The sequence below is a fragment of the Colobus angolensis genome, unplaced genomic scaffold, assembly GCF_000951035.1.
Source record: "Colobus angolensis palliatus isolate OR3802 unplaced genomic scaffold, Cang.pa_1.0 Scaffold592, whole genome shotgun sequence".
Taxonomy (NCBI): domain Eukaryota; kingdom Metazoa; phylum Chordata; class Mammalia; order Primates; family Cercopithecidae; genus Colobus; species Colobus angolensis.
Window position 1 is genome coordinate 847,422 of NW_012119510.1, and position 26,294 is coordinate 873,715.

At 35.4% G+C, this 26,294-nt stretch overlaps 1 protein-coding gene across 2 annotated transcripts in view; it reads left to right on the top strand.

The window, feature by feature from the left end:
* The window catches only part of TBC1D23 (TBC1 domain family, member 23), a 65,406-nt gene extending 41,778 nt beyond the window's left edge, over positions 1 to 23,628 (top strand). Inside the window, exons 11-19 of one of the 2 annotated variants that reach the window (XM_011962508.1) lie at positions 748 to 918; positions 3,517 to 3,559; positions 5,106 to 5,212; positions 8,744 to 8,883; positions 10,189 to 10,233; positions 14,238 to 14,326; positions 17,154 to 17,289; positions 18,870 to 19,064; positions 21,972 to 23,628. In XM_011962508.1, coding sequence (XP_011817898.1) covers positions 748 to 918; positions 3,517 to 3,559; positions 5,106 to 5,212; positions 8,744 to 8,883; positions 10,189 to 10,233; positions 14,238 to 14,326; positions 17,154 to 17,289; positions 18,870 to 19,064; positions 21,972 to 22,053 — 1,008 coding nt within the window. In that variant the 3' untranslated portion in view covers positions 22,054 to 23,628. The remainder of the gene's footprint in view (positions 1 to 747; positions 919 to 3,516; positions 3,560 to 5,105; positions 5,213 to 8,743; positions 8,884 to 10,188; positions 10,234 to 14,237; positions 14,327 to 17,153; positions 17,290 to 18,869; positions 19,065 to 21,971) is intronic. The other variant, XM_011962509.1, reaches the window with a different exon arrangement.
* Positions 23,629 to 26,294: the final 2,666 nt, after the last annotated feature.

Here is a 26,294-nt window from a genome sequence, read left to right on the forward strand (position 1 = left end):
GAACTCTAAATGAGAATGCCATTGGTATTATCGGACATTATCAGTCTTTTCTCATCTTACCAGAGTGATGAGTGAAAAATAGTTGTAATTACCAATGAGGTTGAACATTATTTTTTGTGAGTGTGCTGTTTATATTTGCTTTTGTTTTTTACAAATTGCTTTTCTATGTGGTCTGTCCATTTTTCTATTTTTCACCATACTTTTTGTGTATCTCCATTAAAACAGTTTTTAAACATCTTTGTAGTCATTGTCGTACTTGTTTCCTTGAGGGTAAGAAATGAATATTTCATTCTTGTATTTCCATTACCTGGAATAGTACCAATAAACAAATGCCTTCTGTTATTTCTGACTATCCTCTAAGAAATACATGGTTTACCATCTAAGGGGAAACTGAAAAATGGAACTTGTTTTGATCTATAGTTTTATACTCTTTCTGTCTTGATACCTAAGGACACAGTTGCTACTTGTTATGTAAGAAAAAACAGGAACAAAACAGGTTTTCTCTAATAGAGAAGTATTTTCTTTGCATCAATCTTTGTGTGAATGTTCAATTTTTGTTCTATTGTATTATAGATACATTTATAAATGTTTCTCTTATCTGAGGGGTTTTATTTATAAGAGTCTTTTTTTCCCTTCATTTTCATTGTGGCTCTTTAAATATTGGGGTTTTTCCTTAAAAAATTCAAATTTACAAATATATGTGAAACACAGGCTTGTCAAGTTTTTAACTTTAAAAAAATTGTCTAGATGCTCCAGAATCCATCTGAGTTTGCACAGTCAGTAAAATCCTTGCTGGAAGCACAGAAGCAGTCCATTGAGTCTGGCTCCATAGCTGGTGGGGAGCACCTCTGTTTTATGGGCAGTGGCAGGGAGGAAGAAGACATGTATATGAACATGGTCCTGGCACACTTTTTACAGGTATGCTGACATAAATTATTTCAGTTTTGTTTGGTTAATGTTACCACCTTTAAAAAATTTGCATAGATAACTTTTTGCTTGTCAGATTTATCTGTATTTTTCTTGGTTTTGTGACTTGTTGAGGTCTTCTCCAGATTTTTCTCATATGCTTGTATGATTTTTTTTAATGTTTAACTCAAACCATCTGGAATTTATTTTGTGTAAGAAGTAAGGTAGGAATTAAAAAAAAATTTTCTCCAAATAGCTTACAAATTGTACAATTTGAAATACCACCTTATTAATATACTGAGTTCCTCTATGCATCAAGATCTATTTCTGGATTATTATGTTACATTGATCTTTTATTGTTTTCTGTTTATTACTGTTTTTTTGAGCTAGAGTCTTTGTTCTGTCGCCTAGGCTGTAGTGCAGTGCGTGATCTTGACTCACTACAACCTCTGCATCCCGGATTCAAACAATTCTCCTCCCTTCGCCTCTCGAGTAGCTGGACTACAGGCATGCACCACAACGCTTGTCTAGTTTTTGTATTTGTAGTAGAGACGGGGTTCACTATGTTGGCCAGGCTGGTCTCGAACTCCTCACCTCAAGTGATCCGTCCTCCTCGGCCTCCTAGAGTGCTGGGATAACAGGCGTGAGCCACCGTGCCTGGCCTATTACATTACATTGATCTTTATGTGTATTTATGTCCTAGTATTTTTTACAGTAGCTATATAATTCATTTTAATATCTTCATTTGAAACTGAATAAATGCATATGCACATTCATTCACAACACCTAGCCATCTTTCCTTTTTGTGTTTAAATATTGTCTTCAACACAGCTAATTTGAATTAGTGACTTTATGCAGCCTGCTTCTCTGCTTTTTTAAAAACATCACTCAGTGATGGCTTGTTTTTTATTAAAATAGTTACTTAATAGGTATTCTTTGGCAGTTTATGTGTTAAAGTTCTTATTTTGTATGGTCCTGAACTATGGAATCAGCAAGATGGTAGGCCTGGTAATACACAAGCCACTCAATTTGGATTCATTTCTATTTATGTTGTGTTTTACTAAGAATCTGGTTTGAAAAAATTAAAGACGAAATCCTTGAAAAGCAAAATCAGAGAAGGAAGAGGATATTTGGGAGAGGGATTGTAGGATAATTTTAAATTTTATTAAAGGAAAAAGTTTAGAAGCATACGGAATAACAAAAATAAGGAACCAAACTCGTTTCACTCATAAATTTAACTGGTCTATTCTAAAAATGCTTCGGGCCAGGCAGGGTGGCTCACACCTATAATCCCAATACTTTGGTAGACTGAGATAGGAGGATCACTTGAGCCAGGAGTTCAAGACCACCCTGGGCAACATAATGAGACCCTGTCTCTACAAAAAGTAAAAATATTAACTGCGTGTGGATGTGTTCATCTGTAGTCCCAGCTGCTTGGGAGGCTGAGGCAGGATAATTGCATGAGCTGGGAGATTCAGGCTGCAGTGAGCCGTATTCATGCCACTGTACTCCAGCCTGGGTGACAGAGCGAGACCCTATCCTCAAAAACAAAATGAAATAAAAATGCTTCAGTGTAAACTATACTGTATATTGTGAGGGCTGTCATAGGGCAAGAGTTTGGAATATTGTGAACTTTTAAAAATTATTCAAGTTCTTTATGTGGTTTTATAAATTTTTTCCCCAATTTTTATTATGGAAAATTTCAAGGAAATTGAAAAGTAGGGAGAACTGAATGCCATAAACTCGTTACAAAGACATAACCACATCATTATCATACTTTATTAAAAAAAAATTTAGTGTTCAAGTTTCCCTGATTTTCCTAAGGTCTAAAACAAGACGTTGACATTTGGTTGATGTCTTTTAAGTTTCTTTTAGTTTATAGGTTCCTTTTTTAAATTTTTTTCCTTGCGTATTTTTGTTGGGAAAAGCAGTTAATTTATGTTACAGAGTTCCCCACATTCTGGATTTTACTGATTACATTCACATGGTGTCGTTTATCATGTTCTGTCCCTGGTATTTCCTGTAAGCCAGTAGTCTAAATGTAGAGATGTGTTCAGACTTCTTTGTTTTGGGGAAAGGTCCTGAGGGGGTGATGCTTGCCTCTTTTAGATGGTAAATACTATTTAGATGTCTTTTTAGTGTTCCTCTTTTTTATTGTTGTTTTTATTACTTAGATCCATTTTCTTTTTAGTAGTTTGCAGAATGGTAACATTCCCTTATTTCTTCATAATTAGCCATAATGTTACTTTTTATATTATCTTTTAATAGAGGACCCAAAATATTTTGAAAGCTTTTAAAAATCACTCTGATTACATCCTAAAATACTGTTTAATTTTGGTTTGAACATTGCACTATTGATAATACAAGTGAAATCAAGACTTGTTAGTAGCCTTGAAGTTGTCCCCTTCTTCCCACCCAAGCACCAGACCCTTACAATACGTAAGGTAAATGGATATACCTCTCTGTGCCAAAGTCCAAAATGTCAAGGAAATAAGAAAGCCCAGAAATTTAATATATAACTTGATACTGTATTTATCAGTGTTTTAGAACTAGCTGAAGTTTTAATTAAGTTGCATTTTTGGAAGAATTAAAATTTCTTTTCCATTACAGAAAAACAAAGAATATGTGAGTATTGCCAGTGGAGGATTTATGGGTAAGATTTTAATTTATTAGTTTTTTTCCTTTGTGTTTCAGAAGAAATTGTATTGATTATCAATAGAGTTGATCTGGAGTGGTCACATTAGTTAATGGGTAGACTCTCTTCATTCATTCAATGTTTTCAGAAAAGGCAAGGCCAGGAGGACTTACAGATAACAGACAAATGTAATAGGCAGTTGAAATGAGTGACTATTTGATGTAAGACTCTTTTAATAAATTTGTTTCCAAAAAATATTTTTGTAAAGATGAATGAAAAACTGTCCATATGATTGCCTCTGTGGAGAAGAAGGATTAAATGATGGGACGGGGAAGGAAGAATTCAAGGAATACTTCTTATAGTATACCCTTTGGACTCTTTAGGTGTTTTATTATTTTATTTTTGAACTACTTGAAGGTATTCTCTGTTTAAAAAATGTTAGCTAAGTGGAACAAAAACTGATGTTTTCAGAACTGCAGACTAATATTTGATAATCTAGGAGAGTAAAATAATTGGCAAGATCTCTGCAGGCAAGTATTGAGAATTTTACTTTGCAGGCAGAGTAGTAAGATTTTAAAAGAGCCTGTCTTACATTAGAAAAAGAGATTACGAAAATACTGAACTGTAAATGCTGGGGAAAATTAATGATCAAATCAAATCAATATATAAGAATCACATGCTAACCAGTTGTGCAACTGAAACTCCAAAAATTGAATCAGTATATGTTGAGGGTAATGGAATCTTAGGCTTTAATCATGGGAGTTAGGCTGTAACTTAGGATTTTTGGAACATTAGGATGTATTTCCTCTTGGTTGTTGTTGATATTAACAAGGATTATGATTATCTTCTATATATCATGACCTGATAACTAACGACTTTTGAGGTTCATACCCAGAGTGATGTACAAAAAGGATTATTTTAATAAGTAGTGTTAAACATGTATTGGCCCTAGGTTTAGTGTTATTTATTAGGAATCCTGGTAATGATATAAAACTTGATTATTAAGCTTGTAATTCTCAAAAGTATCTGAAAAGCATTTTTTTAATAGTATAGCCCAGATTTTGGAAATGTTTTTAAAACCATGGATTATTTATTCACCAAGAATAATATCTCTTTCTGTAACTGTTAATGCCTAACAATGCTTCTTTATTATGGGAGAGATTGATTGATGTCTCCTTATGGTGTAATGAAAGTCACAGTCACAGTCGGTTTTCTATTAATCCTTTATGTCATAAAAATGTTGCAGAAATTATCTGTTAATACTTGAAAGATTTCCTTCCAAAGAAGAAAACATAAAGCCTATACAGTTATCATCACTTTTGGCGTCACTTAAGAAATGTTGTCCTTGTACAGAGGGTTTTAGAAGGAAGAAGAGGAAGGTTTGCTCTAGCTTGGAGGCCTTTTCTCCATCACAGACGTGCAGAAAGAAGTACCTGTGATTATTTCCTTCGGTCCTTCTTTCTCAGCTGTGACATGTTTATTATATTTCATTGGTAATGAATTTTTCCAAAGAGGGTTGATATTTTAGGTTTTGTTGTTGTCGTTGTTTTTAATTTATCTTAAGCACTGCAGCAGCACCTGGCAGACATTAATGTGGATGGACCAGAAAATGGATATGGCCATTGGATTGCTAGTACCTCAGGCTCAAGGAGCAGTATCAATTCTGTTGATGTAAGTGTATGTAGAGAGTACGTTACCGGATTTGGATAAGTTCCCAGAAAAGGTGATTAACTACAAAACCCCACCATAACAGAAATGGAGTCAAAACATTTTAAACACATGCCGTGAAGAATCATAGTATTGTGAGATTAATGAAATGATACAGCAAGCTTTTATTGTGAGATTAATGACATGATACAGCAAACCTTCACAGCTAAACTAGGTGGGAGCACTTGAAGTTCAGCTGCTGAATTCAAATTTCTCCCTGTCCATCTGTAGTTTGGTATCACGTAGTGACAGTTTTATGCTCCAGCTTAAATATCAATGGGGACAAATCTGGGTCCTATAAATAGCTGGGACCCTTAAGCAAGCTGATTCCAGGCATCTCCCGGTTCGTTTTTGCCAGAATACGAGGGCTCATAATCATCTCATGCACACTATATCTGTACCCATCCCCATCACAGACTTAAATGATTTGGACTTGAGTCTATCCACATTTGTGAATTGGTCAGGCAGAGGAAGACAAGAACCAGTTGCCAATCCTATTTGATTTTTAGTTATTGAGATGTGTATTACTACCCGGTTTTGCTACAGTGGATAAATCTGTTTTTCTGTTCTACTTTGGAAATATTTGGGTAATAGGTCTTTTGTGCTTTTCCAGTACTTCAGTATTTCATGTTAGTTGAATTAGATGTCATTAAATTATTTTCATAAATAATGGTCCTCATCTACCTAGTGATTATTTTTTAAAACAGAAATAGAAGGGAAACTGCAGTACAAGGTCATGGTTAGTAGCTTGGGCTTACAGGTCTGACATACCTGGGTTCAGATTTCATCTACAACTTACTTTCTTCATGATCTCCAGCAAGGTCTTTGAGCTGTGGTTTCTCCACCTGTGCACTAGAAATGTTAACAACATAACCTTCTTCCTAAGGATAACTTGAGGATTAACTGTGGAAGTAAATGGAAAGTATAGTACCTGTCACCAAATATTTAATAGTAGTTATTATGAAATTGTAACTCACTACCTGTGTTAGTTGAGGTTTATCTTTGGCCATGCAAATCAAAATCAGATTATTTTCACATCAGCAGATAAGGCTTGCCTGAGAATCTTATTTTTAACTTGATACTCTTATTTTTAACTTGATGCTCTTTGTGTGAAATCACCATTTACTTAGTAAATGTTTGCTATTTTCACTTACAAATAACTAAATAGTATTTCATTGTTTGGGTATATTATAATTTATTCAGTTCTCTATTATTCAATATTTACATTGTGTCCAGTTTTTTTCTGTTACAAACACTGTTTAATTTTTGTAGTGATAAATTTGCATATGCCATGATTATTTAGTCCTGGAAGTGGAATAACTTGATTAAAATGTTACCAGAGTCCTTAGACTTCTGCATTATTATCAAATGGCTCTCCAAAAAACATTCTAATTTATATTCCTGTTCACATCACTGGATAGTTTTTCTGTTGAAGCTTTTATATTCAGATTTGAAAAACACTGATTGAGGCTATTTTAGAAATTATCTTAAAGAGCATTCTTTTCAAAGTACCAAAGAAGTTTTGCAGTTTAATTTGGCTTTGAATTTAGATATAGAAATAGAAACATAGTTTTTTTGTGTTGTTAATGACATTTCTTCTAAAAATAAAAGTAACAGATGTTCATTGTAGCATCATATATATGTAAGAAAAGTATAAAGGAAACAAAATCACCTGTAGCTGTTCCAGAGATAATTTTGCCATTCATATTTTGAAGTATTTTCATCAAACCCTTTTTAGTGAATGTGTTTCTTTATTTTAAAAGTAGTGATCATAGCAAAGTAGAATTTTATTTTCTGCTTTTTCATTAAACATATGAGCATTTTCTAACATTTTAAAATGCCATTTAAAAATAGTATGAGTTTGTAATGACTGTATAATTTTCCATCAAATCGTACCCAAATTTCTGGGCACTTCCTTCCCATTAATTCTAAAGAGGAATTAATTGGCAAAAAAGAGGATCACTTTTAAATGTTTGACACCCATCACTGAATTTCCTTCTAGGAAGGTGTATGTGAGCAATCCCATGAAACAATTTAAGAATTATACTCACAGCCATGCACAGTGGCTCATGCTTGTAATCCCAGCACTATGGTAGCCCGAGGCAGGTGAATCACCTTAGGTCAGGAGTTCAAAAATTAGCCAGGCGTGGTGGCAGGTGCCTGTAATCCCAGCTACTCGGGAGGCGGAGGTTACAGCGAACCGAGATCGTGCCACTGCACTCCAGCTTGGGTGACAGAGCAAGACTCTGTCTCAAAACAACAACAAAAAACAAACAAAAAAGAATTATACTCGCATCTCTTACATTTGGTACATCACGATAACTTTTCTTCAGAAAATAAAGGCCTCAGTGGCAGTGTCTTTAAAAAACAAGCATTTACAAGGGATAAATATTTTAAAGTTTAGCTACATGGATAGTAGTTTGATTATACTTTTCCTTTATGTTTGTAGACTAGTCTAAGAAAGGTTAATAGTTTTAACTATTTCCTATTGAATAAATAAGGTAATTTCAGACTCCACACACATATATGTGCAAAGAGTAGTTTGATCATACTTTTGCTTATTTTTGTAAACTAGTTTGAGATAAGAAAGGTCAGTAGTTTTAAGTATTTCTTTCATAATGAAGAAGGTAATATCAGACTCCACACACATATGTACAAGTATATCCTAATATTTTATTCTACCTTCTATTCTCTTTTTTTTCTTTTTTTTTTTTTTGACACGGAGTCTCACTCTGTCGCTCAGACTGGAGTGCAGTGGCACAGTCTCAGCTCACTGCAACGTCCACCTCGCAGGTTCATGCAGTTGTCTGCCACAACCTCCCAAGTAGCTGGGATTACAAGTGCCCATCACCACGCCTGGCTAATTTTTGTATTTTTAGTAGAGACGGGGTTTCACTATTTTGGCCAGGCTGGTCTTGAACTCCTGACCTCGTGATCACCTGCCTCGGCCTCCCAAAGTGCTGGGATTACAGGCGTGAGCCACCACGCCTGGCCTCTACCTTCTATTCTTAAAATGATTTCACCTAATGAATTAGTTTGCAGCTGCCGCAACAAAATATCATACCACAGACTGGTGGCTTAACCAATGTAAATTTATTGTCTTACTGTTCTGGAGACTAAAAGTCCAAGATCAAAGTATTGGCAGGTTTAGTTTATCCTGAGGCCTCTCTCCTTGGCGTGTAGATGGCTGCCTTGCCCTCCGTGTCCTCACATGGCTTCTTGTCTGTTTTCATAGGCTCGTGTCTTTGTCTCTTATAAGGACACCAGTCAGACTGGACTAGAGACCACCTATAAATACCTCATTGAACCTTAATTATGCCTGTAGAGGCCCTGTCTCCAAATACAGTCACATTCTAAGATATACTGGGAGTTAGGACTTCAACATATGAATTTGGTGGGATTGCAATTCAGTCTATAGTATGTAGATAACCATTAGCAGTAGTATGTCTTCTAGTCATTTAGAGAGCAGTTAATCCATCTATGTTCTTTTTTTAGGGTGAATCTCCTAATGGCTCAAATGATAGAGGAATGAAATCACTAGTAAATAAAATGACTGTGGCTTTGAAGACAAAATCCGTTAATGTCAGGGAAAAAGTTATCAGTTTTATAGAGAATACATCAACTCCTGTGGATCGGTGAGTTGTTTATACAGTATGAGTTTATGGTGAATAATTAAAACTAAAGAAATAATGTCTTACAGTAAGTAAATGTTAGTTGACTTGAATGTGTTCCAGAAAAGAATCATAAAGTACATTTTCTATTAGATGATTTCATCGTTTTCATTAGAATTGCAGGAATGTACTTTATATCCATAATTATTCTCTCTTACTACTCAAAGATGCAAATAATGTATCTGTCACATCATGCCATTCACTAAAAATAATTTATGTCCCAGTATGTATTACATTTCATATAGTAGCTGCTTCCCAAATGTCAAATGGATGGAGAATCATCTGCTGAATTCAGTGATCTCATAGTAAGAACTTCTTCCTCTGCTCCAAGAATTTAAAACCTAGAAAATCTGGTCATGCTAAATATAGCAGAAACCCACCTTCTGATGTTTAAGATCAGACCTTCATAGAATTTCGTTTACAAAACCCCATTTCCTTGTAAATTACAAATGAGGGACGTGGTTAACAACTGATAAACAAGTTTAAAAATATCTGTTTTATGTATCTTGTTTCTTATTGTAACTGAGGATACATTTTTTTCTCCATGTATGAGTCTGTTTGATCTTTCCTGTTCCTAGAGTTCAAAGCTAGTCTTATAATTGCAACAGAGAATTTGTTTTTAAGGAAGCCTTATATTGGAAATGTGTTATAGTATTTGGTTTCACTTTCATGTCTTGCAGTATCCTGGGAAAATTGACGTATTTTACTTTAAGAACTGAATGTCAGGGATTTGTTGTCTGTCCCTTTATTAAGTATAGTATATATGCATACAGAAGTACAGTTTTTTGCATTTAGTAAATAGCTGAGAAGGTAATAGATTATTTTCATTGATCCAAAAAATTGTACCTTATCCAAAGTGGTCAACTGATAATTACCAAGGTGTTTTATCAAGCCTGAAAGACTTGTTTATGCAATAAAGTTATGTCTGTTCTCAAAAGCTAACTAACCCTTTTACCTTTTGTTGGTGCTTCTAGGTTGGAGAACTATTATTGCTACATTTTGTAGCATGAACATTTGCAATTTTATTTTAAAATTTATTTGTTTTATTTTAAAATGGAGTGGTGATAACTAAGTCAAAAAGACTTCTGCCTTGATTTACTTGTAATTGGCTTTTCTTTGTTTTTCTTTGTACTTGGGATGATGGAAACATCTTTATAATGTACACTTTGGGTGAGAAAAACTGACTAAACTGTACCATATTTTTTGTTTTAAAGCTGTTGCATTTTTTTATAATCATTTTGTTCTGTCCTCTGCCTTGATTTGCTATAGAATGTCTTTCAATCTTCCTTGGCCAGACAGATCATGTACAGAGCGGTAAGCCAATGAGTAGAGCATTTTTCTAGAACCATCCTTTTCCTTTAATATGCCTCATGCCATCTATAAGCCTTAGGCTGTCTTGGCTCATATTTCATGCAGCTATTTCAAATGCTAAACTTTTCTCATTCTGCTTTTAGGAGTGTGTCATATTGTTTGGTATACTTTTCTTTTGTTTTTTGCTTGATCATTTTAATTTCTTTTCCTGCATGCTTGTTTGTATCACGCATTCCACAGATGAAAATTAAGTTTGTTCAAAACCTGCAGATTTTATTCTGAGACAGGGGAAGGTGAAACAAAGAAAGCATGTGTGTGGTCACGAGTTGGCAGGTTATTTGCTTTGGTGCTCATTTGCTTCTATCTCCTGCCTAGCAGCAGAGAAAATTATAGCACCTAAAAATAGGCACCATTCATGGTTCAAAATTTTTGTTAATTAATGTACATTATGTAATTTTATATTTTTAGATGTTCCTTAATAAGATGTATGTATTTAGGTTGAGTTAGCATATATATAAATCTAAGGCACTACAGTTCTAGGGTTCTGCCTTTGGTTTTTGTTGAAAAAAAAATTACGTTTTTTTTCTAGGTGGTGGATTCCTTTAATGTATAATTTGTCACTTCTCTAACCCAAATAAAATGAGGTGTTTCTCATTAAAAGACAAAATAAGTTTAAGGTTTAAAAATCTACTGGATCTTCAATTAGGATAAGAAAAGAACTTTACTAACTTAACTGTGTGACTTTACAGTTCTTATACTCACAGAATTTTTCAGCAATTTAGAATATCAATTACAGCAACACCTACAAACATTTAAAAAGAAATTCTGTAAATCCTAAGTGGGCCAGAAAAAAAAAAAAAAGAAATTCTAGTCATATTTTGAATGTAAGTTAAGCTTTGGAATAATGGAATGGAATTTTTCTCAGGTCACTGCAGTATTCTCAGTGACTTGAAGTAGCATTTTAAAAAATAATACTTCATTCTCTAAGACTATACTTTTGGCCGGGCGTGGTGGCTCACGCCTGTAATCCCAGCACTTGGGGGGCTGAGGCAGGCAGATCACGAGGTGGGGAGATCAAGACCATCCTGGTTTACACGGTGAAACCCCGTCTCTACTGAAACAATACAAAAAAATTTGCTGGGCATGGTGGCGGGCACCTGTAATCTGAGCTACTCAGGAGGCTGAAGCAGGAGAATGGGGTGCACCCGGGAGGCAGAGCTTTCAGTGAGCCAAGATCGTGCCACTGCACTCCAGCCTGGGCGACAGAGTGAGACTCCGTCTCAATAATAATAATAATGCTTTTACTCTCTAATAACTTATCTTCTAAGAGTTTTGATTGATTGTGACTATTCCTACGCAATGCCAATTACAGGACTTCTGCTAATAATTTTACCTAGCACTACTTTAAAGGAAATTGTTCCTTTTAAAATTATAATCTATTTGTGAATCATCCTTTCCATTTTATTCTGTTATAGGACCATTGAATTAGTCTAATTTTTTTTAACTCCCAAGTTCCCAAATTATTAATTTTTGTAACTTAAATCATCTCTGATCCACAGTTAGATATATTTGTTTAGAAAAATGAGAAGTTAGAATGAAATAGGTTTCTTTCTAAGCTCAGTAAATTAAAGCCTACTGAAACCATACTAGAGATGTTTCTATTATTACCATGGCAAAAAAGTATAGATATTATGCTTTAAGAAAATAGTCCAACTGTTGAATTTTATTCATTTTTAGACAGTCTTTCCAGAAATGTCTCAATAATTCTTAGCATTCATGGTTATAAAGACTTTGCATTGTATTATAAATCTTGATCAACAATTAATAGTTTGTTTTTTAGGATTGTCTCTTTACTCATACTTTCTGGTTATTTGGTTATCTAGTTATAGCAAATGCTTACTTGCTGTAAACATTTATCTTTGTTACTTTCTATGTTATGGCAATTTAATTGTACTTTAATATTAGGAGAGAACTCATAATCTAATCTAAAATTTTACAATCTAGATGACATCAAAACATTTTTAGATAAAGCTCTTACCTCTTTCTTTTGTAAGAAAGCTGAATCTGAGTTTCAAAGGCATTCAAATTATATCATTTTCCATCTCTCTCTGATGAGCATAGTTTGGTAATTTATAGGACAGTTTTACATTAGATATATTTTAACATAAAACCAAATGATTATGTCACTTTTTGTTTAACCAGACTTTAAGCCTATGTATTGATTAACCTAACTTGTAATTTCCAATGAATATTTGTTATACACTAAACTCTCATTATGTTGAGGAATGTTATTTTGGAAGAAGTAAATCAACAGAATTAGGCTACAAAAAAATTTTTATTGATGATGTATATTTAAAATTTAAGTATGGATTTGATCTCTATCTTCTGGGAAAATTGAATTCTAAACCTAAGTAAAGGCCAAGTGTGGTGGTTCACACCTGTAATCTCAGCACTGGGAGGCTGAGGTGAGAGGATCACAGGTACGAGAGTTCAAGACCAGTCGGCAGCATAGCAAGATCCTGTCTCTGAAAAAATAAAAAAATTAGGCGTGGTGGCACACCCCTGTGGTCCTGCACCCCTGTGGTCCCAGCTACATGGGAGACTGAGGCAGAAGGATTGCTTGAGCCCAAGAGTTCGAGGCTGCAGTGAGCTAAGATTGTGCCACTATACTCCAGCCTGGGTGACAGAGCGAGACCCTGGCTCTAAAATAATAATAATAATAATAACTAAAGGCATATAACTTGATGTTTTTTCTCACCTTGGAATATCTCTTAAAAATGGAAGATTCTGAGTGTTTTCATACATTACATGCACACACCCCAAAAAGCTAGAGTCTTCTTTTGTAGTAGGTAATTTTAGCTGATCCTTATCCTACAAGTAAAACAATGCTTTTCCCCTCAGAAACATGTAGTATTTTGTTGACACATTTTAATTTTACCTCTTAGTTTATTTGGGATTACCTGAAAATTAATAGGGTATTAATTTTTATATTAAAAAGAGAGGTCACACTTCCTATAGACCTAATCAAGCTTGAGTTTACATGCTTCTGCCTTTTGAAAAAGAGGCAGATTTTTTTTTTTTTTTTTTGCCTTGAGGTGGAGTTTCACTCTTGTTGCCCAGATTTGAGTGCAATGGCGCGATCTCGGCTCACCACAACCTCCGCCTCCCGGGTTCAATCGGTTCTCCTGCCTCAGCCTCCCAAGCAGCTGGAATTACAGGCATGCACCACCATGCCCAGCTAATTTTGTATTTTTAGTAAAGACGGAGTTTCTCCATGTTGGTCAGACTAGTCTTGAACTTCCGACCTCAGGTGATCCACCCGCCTCAGCCTTCCAAAGTCCTGGGATTACAGGAGTGAGCCACTGCGCCCGGTGGAGGCAGATTCATTTTTATGGCTTATATTTGCACAACAAAAGTAGAATCTTCATTTCTATTGAAACAAAAGTAACAGTAATAAAAAAATGGGCAGATAACCCTTAAGACACTTGCACTTATATGAGAAACCTTAACCACTCATGTTGGAATTTGAATATTTGGTGTCAGTAACTTATTTTACCTAACAGACATGAAGGTAGTACCAGGAGTTGTCCTAATAGTTTTACAATAAAATTAACCGCTTTAGTTCTCACGATAACCCTGACAGGTAGATATTGTTAGCACTATTTTACAGAGGAGGAATCAGAAGCACAGAAGTCTAAATAACTTGCGCAAGGCCAAACCGATCTAAGCATTAGTTTTAATGTGGATATTAAAATTGTTTAACATTTAATTTTTACATATTTAAGAGCATTCAGTCTACCAAGGCCTTATGCCACTTTTGCTAACATAATTTCTTTATCTTCTTTTGATTTCCTTAACATAGATCTCCTAAAACTATGGGTAGTGCACAGGGTTTTGCGGGGGATAAGGAATATTTACATTTTGTGTGAATATTCAAATGATGCTTTGTAAAAATCTTTGAAAACTTCTTAAGTGATTATTTCTCCCCTAAAATTCTTTGAATATAGGCATGTGAGCAGCAGTGACAGAGTGGGCAAGCCTTACCGTGGTGTAAAGCCTGTTTTCAGCATTGGGGATGAAGAAGAATACGACACAGGTGTAGTAATACACTTAGCTACAGAGGGCTTTGCTCAGTCATCAGGAGTGATTACAGCAGTCATTCTGGGAGTAGCCAATCAACTGCTTTTTTAAAAAATTGAGATTCTGTAGAAATAATTGGAGAATCTGTGGCTTTCTATTAAGAGTTTGGTTTTAGACACCTTGAACTGTAACTATTAGAAATCCAAGCAGAAATGTTAAGTAGAGGCAATTGATTATAGGTGTCTTCAGCTGAGGAGAGAGGTCTAAACTGATGATAATTTGAGGGCTATCAGTGTAGAAATAGTATATAAATCCAAGTGATGGGATTGAAATTCCTTTGATCAATCACCTAGGAGACTGAGAGTTGTGGGACTAAAGCACTGAAAATTACAAAATTGAGACTTCTGAAGTCTTTTGAAACTGGAGGCAATATCCTAAAGGGCCACAAGATGGTGATATTGTGTCAGGGAAGGTTGTCTTCTCTGTGGTTATGTTTTTTAAAAATAATTTAGACCAGGCTCGGTGGCTCACGCCTGTAATCCCAGCACTTTGGGAGGCCGAGGCGGGCAGATCACTTGAGGTCAGGAGTTCAAGACCAACCTGACCAACATGGTTGGTCTTTGTACTTTCTCTACTAAAAGTACAAAAATTAGCTGGGCGTGGTGGTGCATGCCCGTAATCCCAGCTGATTGGGTGGCTGAGGCAAGAGAATCGCTTGAACCCAGGAGGCGGAGGTTGCAGTGAGCCAAGATTGTGCTACTGCATTCCAGCCTGGGCGACACAGCGAGACTCTGTCTCAAAAAAAAAAAAAGAAAAGAAAAAAATTTAGTCTTTGGTTTATAATTCTACTGCCCAGTTCATCCTAATTAAGCAATCATAACTAATATTGGTTAATATGTTTTAGGTAAGCAGTCATAACTAATTTTGGTTAATATGTGTATTGAGTTAGGGAAAAAAATATATAAATGTACAGAATGAGGAAAAAAGACTCCTAAATCTCACCTTGCTTTTTCCAGTTAGTAAAACATGTTGCATATTTCCCATTTCAGCTCATGTATCTCCTCATTCTCCTTCTATCATATAAACATACCGTACTTTATTTAGTCCATCTTCCAGTTGACACTGGTGGTTTTCCAGGGTTTTTGTTTCAAATGGCAATGGATCTTTATATAAAGATATATATGCAGATTAGCTTTTGATGAAAGTATATTCAGAGGGTAAATTCTTAGCAGTCAGATTGCTAGGTTATGGGGAATCACATTTGACATTTTAATAGATACATGAAATCACTTTCCAGCAAACTTGCAGAGAGGTAAATGTGATATTTCTAATTGTTTCCTTTTCTTCTTTTTTCCCCTCTCTATTGCCATCTTCTTTCCGTTATCTGTCTCTCCCTGAATATCTCATCTTCTTCCATTAACAAAGGGGAGAGAGAAATGGATGAATAAATTGTGGCATATTTACATTTATCATATATCTACATACACATATTTACAATATGGAATGGAAAATTGGACCATAATGAAAGTGAGAAAATGAACTATGTGTATCAGTATGTATGAATTTCAGATGTTGGGAGTAGGGTAGCAGTTGCAGAAGAATGCAGTTGAGTAGTCTACCTTTTATATACATTTTGTTTGTCAAATACTACTGTATATTATTTAGGGATATGCGTACATGTTATGGGATTTGCATACATGCATACATGTTAAAGCATGTATATACTACTGTATGTATAATATTACTGTATATTATTTAGGGATATGCATACATGCATACATGTTAAAGCAAAGACATGTATGGAACTGATAACACCAAATTCAGATAGTATTTCTTGGTGGGGAAGGGAGGAGAATGTGAGTAGGAAGAGATACATGAGAGGTTCACTTTTGTGTAAGCTGGGATACGTGCAATTTCCTTTTTCATTATGTCTGTATATTTTGCAGTATTTGCTAAAAAGCAAAGAACAGAACCTATAATCATTTACCTTAGAGACTGTATTTTCCCTTTCTTAAATTAGAAATATAATTATTAATATAATATTAATATAATTAGAAAATACAATTATTTTATATTTCTCTTAGGGAAAATAACCCTAGATTTTTACTTATTTATCCCAGGATTGATTATTTTCTTTAAAATCAAAAAGCAGCAAGATAAAAAGAAATCCGCCATCTTTACCCTCAAGATAGTGCCTATTGTTTAACAATTCAGCCATCTCTTTACAGACTAGTCAGATCATAGTTAGGTTATGCATATCAAAACAATTGAAATTCCCCAAATAGTTTAATCTTTAAAAATGTATTCTTAATATTTACACTTGACTTTGTTACCATATGAAAGTGATGTTTGATAATATTTCTATATTAATATCAGTGGCATAAGGAAATACAGTAGCATTATAATTGATTATGTTATTCTTTTTTTTTTTCTTTTTTTCTTTTTTTTTGTGACAGAGTCTCACTCTGTCACCCAAGCTGGAGTGCAGTGGCGCAATCTCAGCTCACTGCAACCTCCTGGGTTCAAGCAATTCTCATGCCTCAGCCTCCCAAGTAGCTGAGATTACAGGTGTGCACCACCACACCCAGCTAATTTTTTGTATTTTTTAGTGGAGACGGGGTTTCACCATGTTGTCCAGGCTGGTCTCGAACTCCTGCCCTCAGGTGATCTGCCTGCCTCAGCCTCCCGAAGTGCTGTGATTACAGGCATGAGCAACTGCACCCAGCCTGTTTGTTTTTTAATCCATATCTTCAAAATACTACTGAAATTTTTTTAGACTATTAGGGAATGTATCATTTTAAAAGTTGGTAGTATCCATATTTAACACTTTATATTTTTTATAGATGAAATTGACAGTTCTTCAATGTCAGATGATGATAGAAAAGAGGTTGTAAACATTCAGACTTGGATTAACAAGCCAGATGTCAAACATCATTTTCCTTGTAAAGAAGTAAAAGAAAGTGGACACATGTTTCCCAGGTACTTTTAAAAATGTCTTCATCAGAAGTAAAATTGAATTTGGGGAAGTTAATAATACAAAACTGAACTACAGAAGAACATTTATCCTAGTACAATAAGATATCATTTCCTTCTGTCTACTTGTATAATAGGTCTTGAATTATAACAGTATTTCTTATGTAATTTTTGTTTTGAAAAATTTTATACAAAAATGTTGAAGGAATAGTACATTGAACACCCTTATGATTCTTTGATCAACTGTTAACACCTTTTAATACCACCCCATTTCGTATGTATATATGTACATATACATGTATATGTACACTTTTGTCAGACCTTTCAAAAGAAGCCTACAAATGTGACACTTCACCCTTAAATGCTTCAGCATAAACCTCCCAAGTATATGAGCATTCTCCTGCACAACTTCAATGCCATTACCCCACCTAAAAATTTTTGTAAATTAACATCATTTATCATACAGATCATACCCCAGTTTTTCAGTGTTCCCAAAGTATCTTTTGAAGTGTGTTTTTTCTTTCTGATCCATGATCCAGTTCATAGTTCACACATTGCATTGTCTGTTACGTGTCTCACCCTGTGTGCAGCAGAACTCATCCCCCCACTCCCTCGCTTCCCTTTTCTCTTCATGATGAATGAATCCTTTGAGTCCAGGTCAATCATCCTGCAGAATGTTCCACATTCTGGGCTTGTCTGATAATTGTCATATGGTATTACTGTACATAAAAATGTGAAAGTAGGCCGGGTGCGGTGGCTCAAGCCTGTAATCCCAGCACTTTGGGAGGCCGAGACGGGTGGATCACGAGGTCAGGAGATCGAGACCACCCTGAGCTACACGGTGAAACCCCGTCTCTACTAAAAAATACAAAAAACTAGCCGGGCGAGATGGCGGGCGCCTGTAGTCCCAGCTACTCGGGAGGCTGAAGCAGGAGAATGGCGTAAAACTGGGAGGCGGAGCTTGCAGTGAGCCGAGATCGCGCCACTGCACTCCAGCCTGGGCGACAGAGCTAGACTCTGTCTCCAAAAAAAAAAAAAAAAAAAAAATGTGAAAGTATTATATTAAAAAGAAGCTGAGATACAGGGGTTGTGGGTGAGTGTTAATAATACTATGCTCATTTTGCCTTCAGGATCCAGTTACAGAGTATTACAAAATGTGTAGGGAAACCCAACAATTGCCTAGTGATCTTGGATATTAGATATAGGATATGGTGCATTGAATGAGAATAGTTTATGAATATAGGTAATAGTATTAAAAATTTGAAAAGTAATATACTCCATTTCAATAAAAGATATATTATTGTAATGATTTCTATGTTGTATGGAATTTTTTATTACATTTATTATATTACTTTTAAATCATTGCAGGATTATGTTAATAAAATATTAATTTTGCATACAATTAAAAGCCTTTAATATGTAGTTTACTTGTTTATAGATTAACCTCTGTTTATATTTTTTAACTCAAATAATTTTATTTAGAGTTGAACATTTTTAATAATTGGGGTGGTTGTTTCAAAACAACACCTGTTTTGAATGATATTTACTTAAATTTTTTTTTCTTTTAATGCTCTTTTTGTCTCAAGTCATCTGTTGGTTACCGCAACACATATGTATTGTTTAAGGGAGATTGTTTCACGGAAAGGATTGGCTTATATACAGTCTCGACAAGCACTGAATTCTGTAGTTAAAATTACATCCAAAAAAAAACATCCTGAACTCATTACCTTCAAGTATGGAAATAGCAGTGCTTCAGGAATAGAAATCTTGGCAATTGAAAGGTAAGATTTTCCTTACGATGATTTTATCTGAATTACTGCAGTTCACTATATATAAGAGTTTGTTTCTCTATTTTGGGGAATGGATGGTGGAATAGGATAGGTGAACCACTTTTAGTGTTTCTTATTATCTCTTTCTCCCCAGTCCTTAGCCATATGTGGTTTAGCCATTAGCACATGATTTGAGTAAGTGCCATAGCAAATTTCATAAAGTTTCTGACCCAAGGATCCTTATTGTTAATCTACACCAGTGCTGCACTAATTGCTGGCTTGCAATGAAATAAGAAACTTGTTTTAGAGTATGTCAATATTTTTATTTTCCTTCACAGAAAAATTCTTGTTTTGACAAACTGTCAGTGAACTAAGCAGTGTGCTGGGTGATATAGGTAATTTACAGCCTGGTACAAGCCCCCCCCTTTATCTCATTGTGGGTCACTAACAGTTCACAGACTGGCCCAAGGGCTGCGGACCACACTGATATTGATACTAAACCATTTTTAAATCTATAGATAAAAATATGAAGCCCAGAGGGGTTGAATGACTTCCCAGATCCTGACACTTAGTTTGTGACAGATCCAAATATAGCCTTCCTGACTCCTGATTTGTGGTTTATTCCACCTTGCATCAGTTCAAGTTGTTCCCCTCCTGAGATTTAGGATTACACTTCTTGTTTACAGGAGTGCTTGGATAAAGAGTAAGTTTAAGATAATATCGGAGCACTTTTAAATAATCAACTTCAATTGAAAGGGGAAATTATTCAGTTTCTTTGATCTTTTACTGACAATTAGGTAGCAGACATCATGAATCTGTACTGTTTTATGTACTTTGTTAAAAGAAAATAATACCCGATTTGTAAAAAAAGTCTCTTTGTTGCTTTATGTAAGAATAAATATGTACATAGTGATATTTTCAATTAATAAAGATATAAAGAATATGTCATTCTAATTCTCTGTTAACACATTGATGAGTATCATCTCAGATTTTTTTAATGTATATGTTATTTCTCTATTAAAAACTAGATAAATGTGATACAGGCTTGTTTTTGTGTTCTGATTTTTTAGGAAAACAGTCTAGTGTGATATATTTACATTTTAATAAATATAAATTATTATTATTATTTTTTTTTTTGAGGCAGAGTCTCTCTCTGTCGCTCAGGCTGGAGTGCAGTGGTGCGGTCTCGGCTCACTGCAAGCTCCGCCTCCCGGGTTCACGCCATTCTCCTTGCCTCAGCCTCTCGAGTAGTGGGGACTACAGGCGCCCACCACCACACCCGGCTAATTTTTTGTATTTTTTAGTAGAGGCGGGGTTTCACCGTGTTAGCCAGGATGGTCTTGATCAACTGACCTTGTGATACACCCGCCTCGGCCTCCCAAAGTGCTGGGATTACAGGCGTGAGCCACTGCGCCCAGCCCGGAACATTATTATTATTATTATTTTTTTTTTGAGGCAGAGTCTCTCTCTGTCGCTCAGGCTGGAGTGCAGTGGTGCGGTCTCGGCTCACTGCAAGCTCCGCCTCCCGGGTTCACGCCATTCTCCTTGCCTCAGCCTCTCGAGTAGTGGGGACTACAGGCGCCCACCACCACACCCGGCTAATTTTTTGTATTTTTAGTAGAGGCAGGGTTTCACCGTGTTAGCCAGGATGGTCTTGATCAACTGACCTTGTGATACACCCGCCTCGGCCTCCCAAAGTGCTGGGATTACAGGCGTGAGCCACTGCGCCCAGCCCAATAAATATAAATTCTTAACTTTTTAATGGTAGATATTCTGTTATAAGGATTTCTCAGGAGATTGATTTAACAAGCCTCATGTTGATTGGCATGTACATTATTTCATATATTTCACTATTAATCTTCTAGTGGCCTTAAAAAAAAATGTGTATTTACATAGTTGTCCAATTCATCTTCTCAGGATAAATTCCTGCAGCTAGATTCAGTGGGTCTCTGAGGTATACACATTTTAATATCTACTGATAAATTAATTTTAACCAAAGGAGATTTGAATTATGACTTTGTCATGTATAGTAAAAGTTGAGAATTATGTTTTAAAGGCTTTCCCATAAATTTTGCTAAATAAATTGAAGTTTATTATATATAGATCAACATCTTTTTTTTAATTCAGAGTTGTGGAAGATAGTCTTAATAGTGGAAGATAAAATAACTAGATTCTCCCTCTGCCTTTCTTCATTGATATTTATGGTTCTCTATTCTGCCTTGCATATGTACACTTAGAGATGATTTATACAGTGGAATTGTTAGGTTTTACAGAAAATGCTTTTAAAAAAAAAAAAACACTATTTTTATTCTCCAAGAAAAGAAAATGGACGTTTAATCTATGGTGCTGATATTTTGTAATAGTTATCATATGTCTTGTCTTTTGTAAATATTTCAGACCTTACAACACCATTTTATTATGTACATAACCCTCTGTAAAGTTTGGATAACTACACCTATTTTTTATGTAGGAATCTGTTTTGGTGAACTTAAATTACTTGCTTAAAGTCAAACTATTAAGTGTTGGAATTGTCATTGTCTTTGGAATTGGATACCAACAATTCGTATGTGATTTTTGTAGCGAATTGAAGGTACATCTGTATTGGGGAGTGGAATATTATATTTTTTATCTTGTGTTTTATCTAGCTATTACCTATATTTAATAATGGCTCAAAGAACTTTAGCTTTACACTGTATGAAAAATCACATTGCCTTTGCATTTAGGTTTTCTCTCTTTCAAAATAAGTTTTGGATTATGTTCAAATAAGCTATGGGAGTACATAGGAGGCATTTCTGCTGGCTTTGTGGGTTAGGGAAAGCTTCCCATTGGAGGCGACCTATCAGCTGAGTCTTGAAGGGAAAGTACTGTATTAATATGTATATGTGTCTATATATATATGTATTTTTTCCCTCCCCTTAGGTATTTGATTCCAAATGCAGGGGATGCTACTAAAGCCATAAAACAGCAGATCATGAAAGTTTTGGATGCTTTGGAAAGTTAATATAAAAGAAAATTATTTAAAAAGAAATTAAGACAACCAAGAGAAACATGGACATATACTTCCTGGTGAATACTAACTGGAGACCTTTCATTTGCTCATGGGGCTGCTTAAATAGCAGGTCTAAGAAAGTGTAAATTATTATAATCAATCTGTGGACAGTAAACTTTTTAAAAATGTTTCTTTTGCATTTTGGTTTTATAAAATGATATATTATAAAGGTCAGTTATTAAATTACTTTGAAGTAACTGACCCTGTGCCCTTATGGACTAAGTAAGGATACAGAATGCAGTTCTGTTTTGAAGAGCTGTTTTAAGGGAACATGCATCACTTTCAGGTTCAAAAACAGCTGTACACATACATATCTGCAGTGTCTTCACTGAAAATTAGAGATAGAATTAGTTGAGGAGACTTCCTTAATTGCTAGATTGTTTTACTCACTGAGCAATATCAGAAACTAAAAACATAAATAACTCACTCACTGTTTCTGTTCTTCTTAAGAAGAGTGAAATCTTTTTAATGGAATGGTTGAAGATTCCTGCCAACTCAAAATACAGTACAGCTAGTAAAATGTTGAAACATCATTTTCTAAATCACCTTTGCTCCATTAGCTAATTATTTGGGCACTAAATGCTTCAAAGATAAGAAACTTCATCCTAATGATTTCTAAAGAGCAGTTGAAAGCATTAAAATAAGTAGGTAGGCTGTTAAGATTAACATTTTGGGGACAGAATTGTGTCTGTAAAAATGTCGTTGGTTTTTATTACAAGTGGATTATTTGATTTATATTTTAAAACAAGTGTTTAAGCCACATTGATTTGTCCTCATTGAGGATTATAGTCTGTAACCACAGTAATATTCACTTATATAAATGCCAAATAATCAGAGAGCTTATAAAGTACAATTGTTTTTGTCATCATTTTCTGAATTTCTTTCTCTTCTTTTGGTTTTATCCTCTCATTGAAGTTCCAGTGGTTTGAAATTATTTTTGGACACATTGTCTTAATGTACTGAAAATTGCTCTGCTGTATTTTGCAGAGTTCTTCATTTCATGTATAGTGGTCCATATTAGACACATTTGGTAAGAGAAATCCAGGAACACATTTAGGGCCATGGAATGAAATTTTGTGAAATCCATTTGGGAAGTTGCAATACCCACAATCTGACATGTCCTAAAATGTAATGGTTTATCTCTAAGGGGTTGATGGGAGAAATATTTAGATGTACCTGGTTAACAGCCAGTCATTTTGATTTACTTATGGAAATCAAGTGAATAGAAGGCAACATAATTCAGGAAATCTTATTCTAATATCTAATAAAAACAGTTTGAGTGGTTGAAGACATCTGCATGAAATTGCACCTGGGTGCATTACTTGGTATAACTCTCCCCTAAAACTGTTGTATTGCATTTTTTCCCTTTTCTTGGCACTCCTTTAGAAATGTGCTGAAGTCTCATTTTTCACCCATTTCAGCCATGGGACATTTTTCATAATATTAATGTAAAGATGTTTGTGTTACTGTTTATAAATTACAATTGTAAATAAATTAATACAGTTTGCTCAAAACTTTGTTCTTAAAGACACTGTCTCTCTCTTTCTTTTCCCTATTTGCAAATCTCTTAAGACCGCAAAATTAGAGAATTGAAGGCATTTAGTAAGTTACCTACTACCATGAACTACACAGTTATAGGATTATTTATGACTATTAAATGAAAATACATTTCATTGAATGTTCTAGGCACTTGTGTAGCTCATCCTTCCTTCACTGGCCCACTGACCACAGAGCTGGGAATCACTCTGGGGTGGCCACCTCTCATGGGCTTTCATGACTGCACAGGTTGCAACTTTAGGAGGTTGTTATTTTTTGTATTTTCAAGAGAAGGAAACCAAGGCTCAAAAAAATTGAGTGAAAAGAGAAAGTATTCCTCTTATCTCCACACTCCCTGGAAATTATTTTTGTCTATGAAGGTATACAATTATTTCTCCTATATAGGATTGATGCCATTTGCTCACCATTAATAAAACTTGGTCATTATGATACATTTGTATTGACATACTCAGCCGTTTTTGTCACTGTGTTTCACACAGGACCTTTAACTCCTTAGCATGATACTCTGACATTAGACTAACCAGCCGTAAATTGGCAGTCCTAGTTAAAATTGGTAGTTTGATGTGGGGGACCGCAATCCTGTAAGTTGAATGAGTAATGAATGTAGTATCTCAGTTTGAACATTAACATCTTGAACTTAACATATTTATGGAAGTATTCACATGCCTTAAAGCTCCCCCTTTTCGGTAGGTATTGGAATATCCACAGAGTTTTGCAACTCTAGTTCTAGAACATTTCGTCACCTCAGAAAAACGGAACAAATCTATACCTGTTAGTAGTCACTCTCCTTTCCTCTTCCCTCCAACCGTTACCAAGCACCATTCTACTTTCTGTCTCTGTGGATTCCGGACATTTCATTACAAAAGGAATCACACATTGCCAGCTTTTTTCACTTAATATACATATTTTTTCTAATTTTTAAATCACATCTATTTCTTCAAAACATATATATATATTTTGGGTGGGGGGCGGTGAATGGAGTCCCACTGTGGCGCCCAGGCTGGAGTGGAGTGGTAAGATCTCGGCTCACTGCAACCTCCACCTTCCGTGTTCAAGCAATTCTGCCTCAGCCTCACGAGTAACTGGGACTACAGGTGTGTGCCACCACACCCGGCTAATTTTTGTATTTTTAGCAGAGACAGGGTTTTGCCATGTTGGCCAGGCTGGTCTCGAACTTGTGACCTCAAGTGATCTGCCCGCCTCAGCCTCCCAAAGTGCTGGGATTACAGGCATGAGCCACCATGCCCAACCTCAAAACATAATATTTGAAAGCTTCATTTGCATTGTAGCATGTATCAGAATTTCATTTTTTGTGGCTGAATAGTATTTTATTGTATAGATATAACTCATTTATTCATCAGATGGTGGACATTTGGGTTTCTTCCACTTTTTGGCTTTTATGAATAATGCCCTGTGAATATTTGTGTACCAATTTTTGTGTTATACGTTTTCAGTTCTTTTGGATATTTACCTAGGAGTGGAATTACTGAGTTGTATGTTAATTCCATGTTTAACTTTTCGAGGAACTTCCAAACTATTCCACTTTACTTCCCTACTGGCAATATGAGTGATTTCTCCACTTGCTTGCCAACACTTGTTACCGTGTCTTGTTGATTATAGCGATCCCTAGAGTGGCCACTGGGTACACCCACAAGTTCACTAACTGGGGCAAGGAAAAACAGGTTGCCCGTTTTTCGTATCAGTGGAGTTTGATGGAAAGAGAGGCACATTTTTGGAGTTAATTGTTATTATGTGTCAGAGACTGGAGAACATTGATTAAGGAAGCATTTTCATTTTCCTGATTGATGAGAAAAGAATTCAGCTATGGTCACTTACCCCTGCGAGAATGTTATGCAGAGTTTTATGTGGCATGCAGTTTGTTACGTAGTGCTTAATAAAAATATTCTTTTTTACCAAGGACTTTTAAGGATCAAGGACTTTAAGATCTGAAACTATAAAAATTCTGGAAGATAACATCAGAAAAACCCTTCTAGACACTGGCTTAGGCAAGGATTTCGTGACCAAGAACCCAAAAGCAAACTCAATAAAAACAAAGATAAATATTTGGGACTTAATTCAACTAAAGAGCTTTTTTCATGGCAAAAGGAACAATCAACAGAGTAAACACCCCATGGAGTGGGAGAAAATCTTCACAATCTACACATCTGACAAAAGACTAATATCCAGAATCTACAACAAACTCAAATTAGCAAGAAAAAAATCCCATCACAAAGTGTGCCCATGGAATACTATGCAGCCATAAAAAAGGATGAGTTCATGTCCTTTGTAGGGACATGGATGCAGCTGGAAACCATCATTCTGAGCAAACTCCCAAGGACAGAAAATCAAACACCGCATGTTCTCACTCACAGGTGGGAATTGAACAGTGAGAACACTTGGACACGGTGGGGAACACACACCGGGGCCTGTAGTGGGGTGGGGTGAGGGGGAGGGATAGCATTAGGAGAAATACCTAATGTAAATGATGAGTTAATGGGTGCAGCACACCAACATGGCACATGTATACATATGTAACAAATCTGCACGTTGTGCACATGTACCCTAGAACATAATATAATATTAATATTTGGGTTCTTAAGTATAATAAAAAATTCAGGACATATAAACAGTAACAT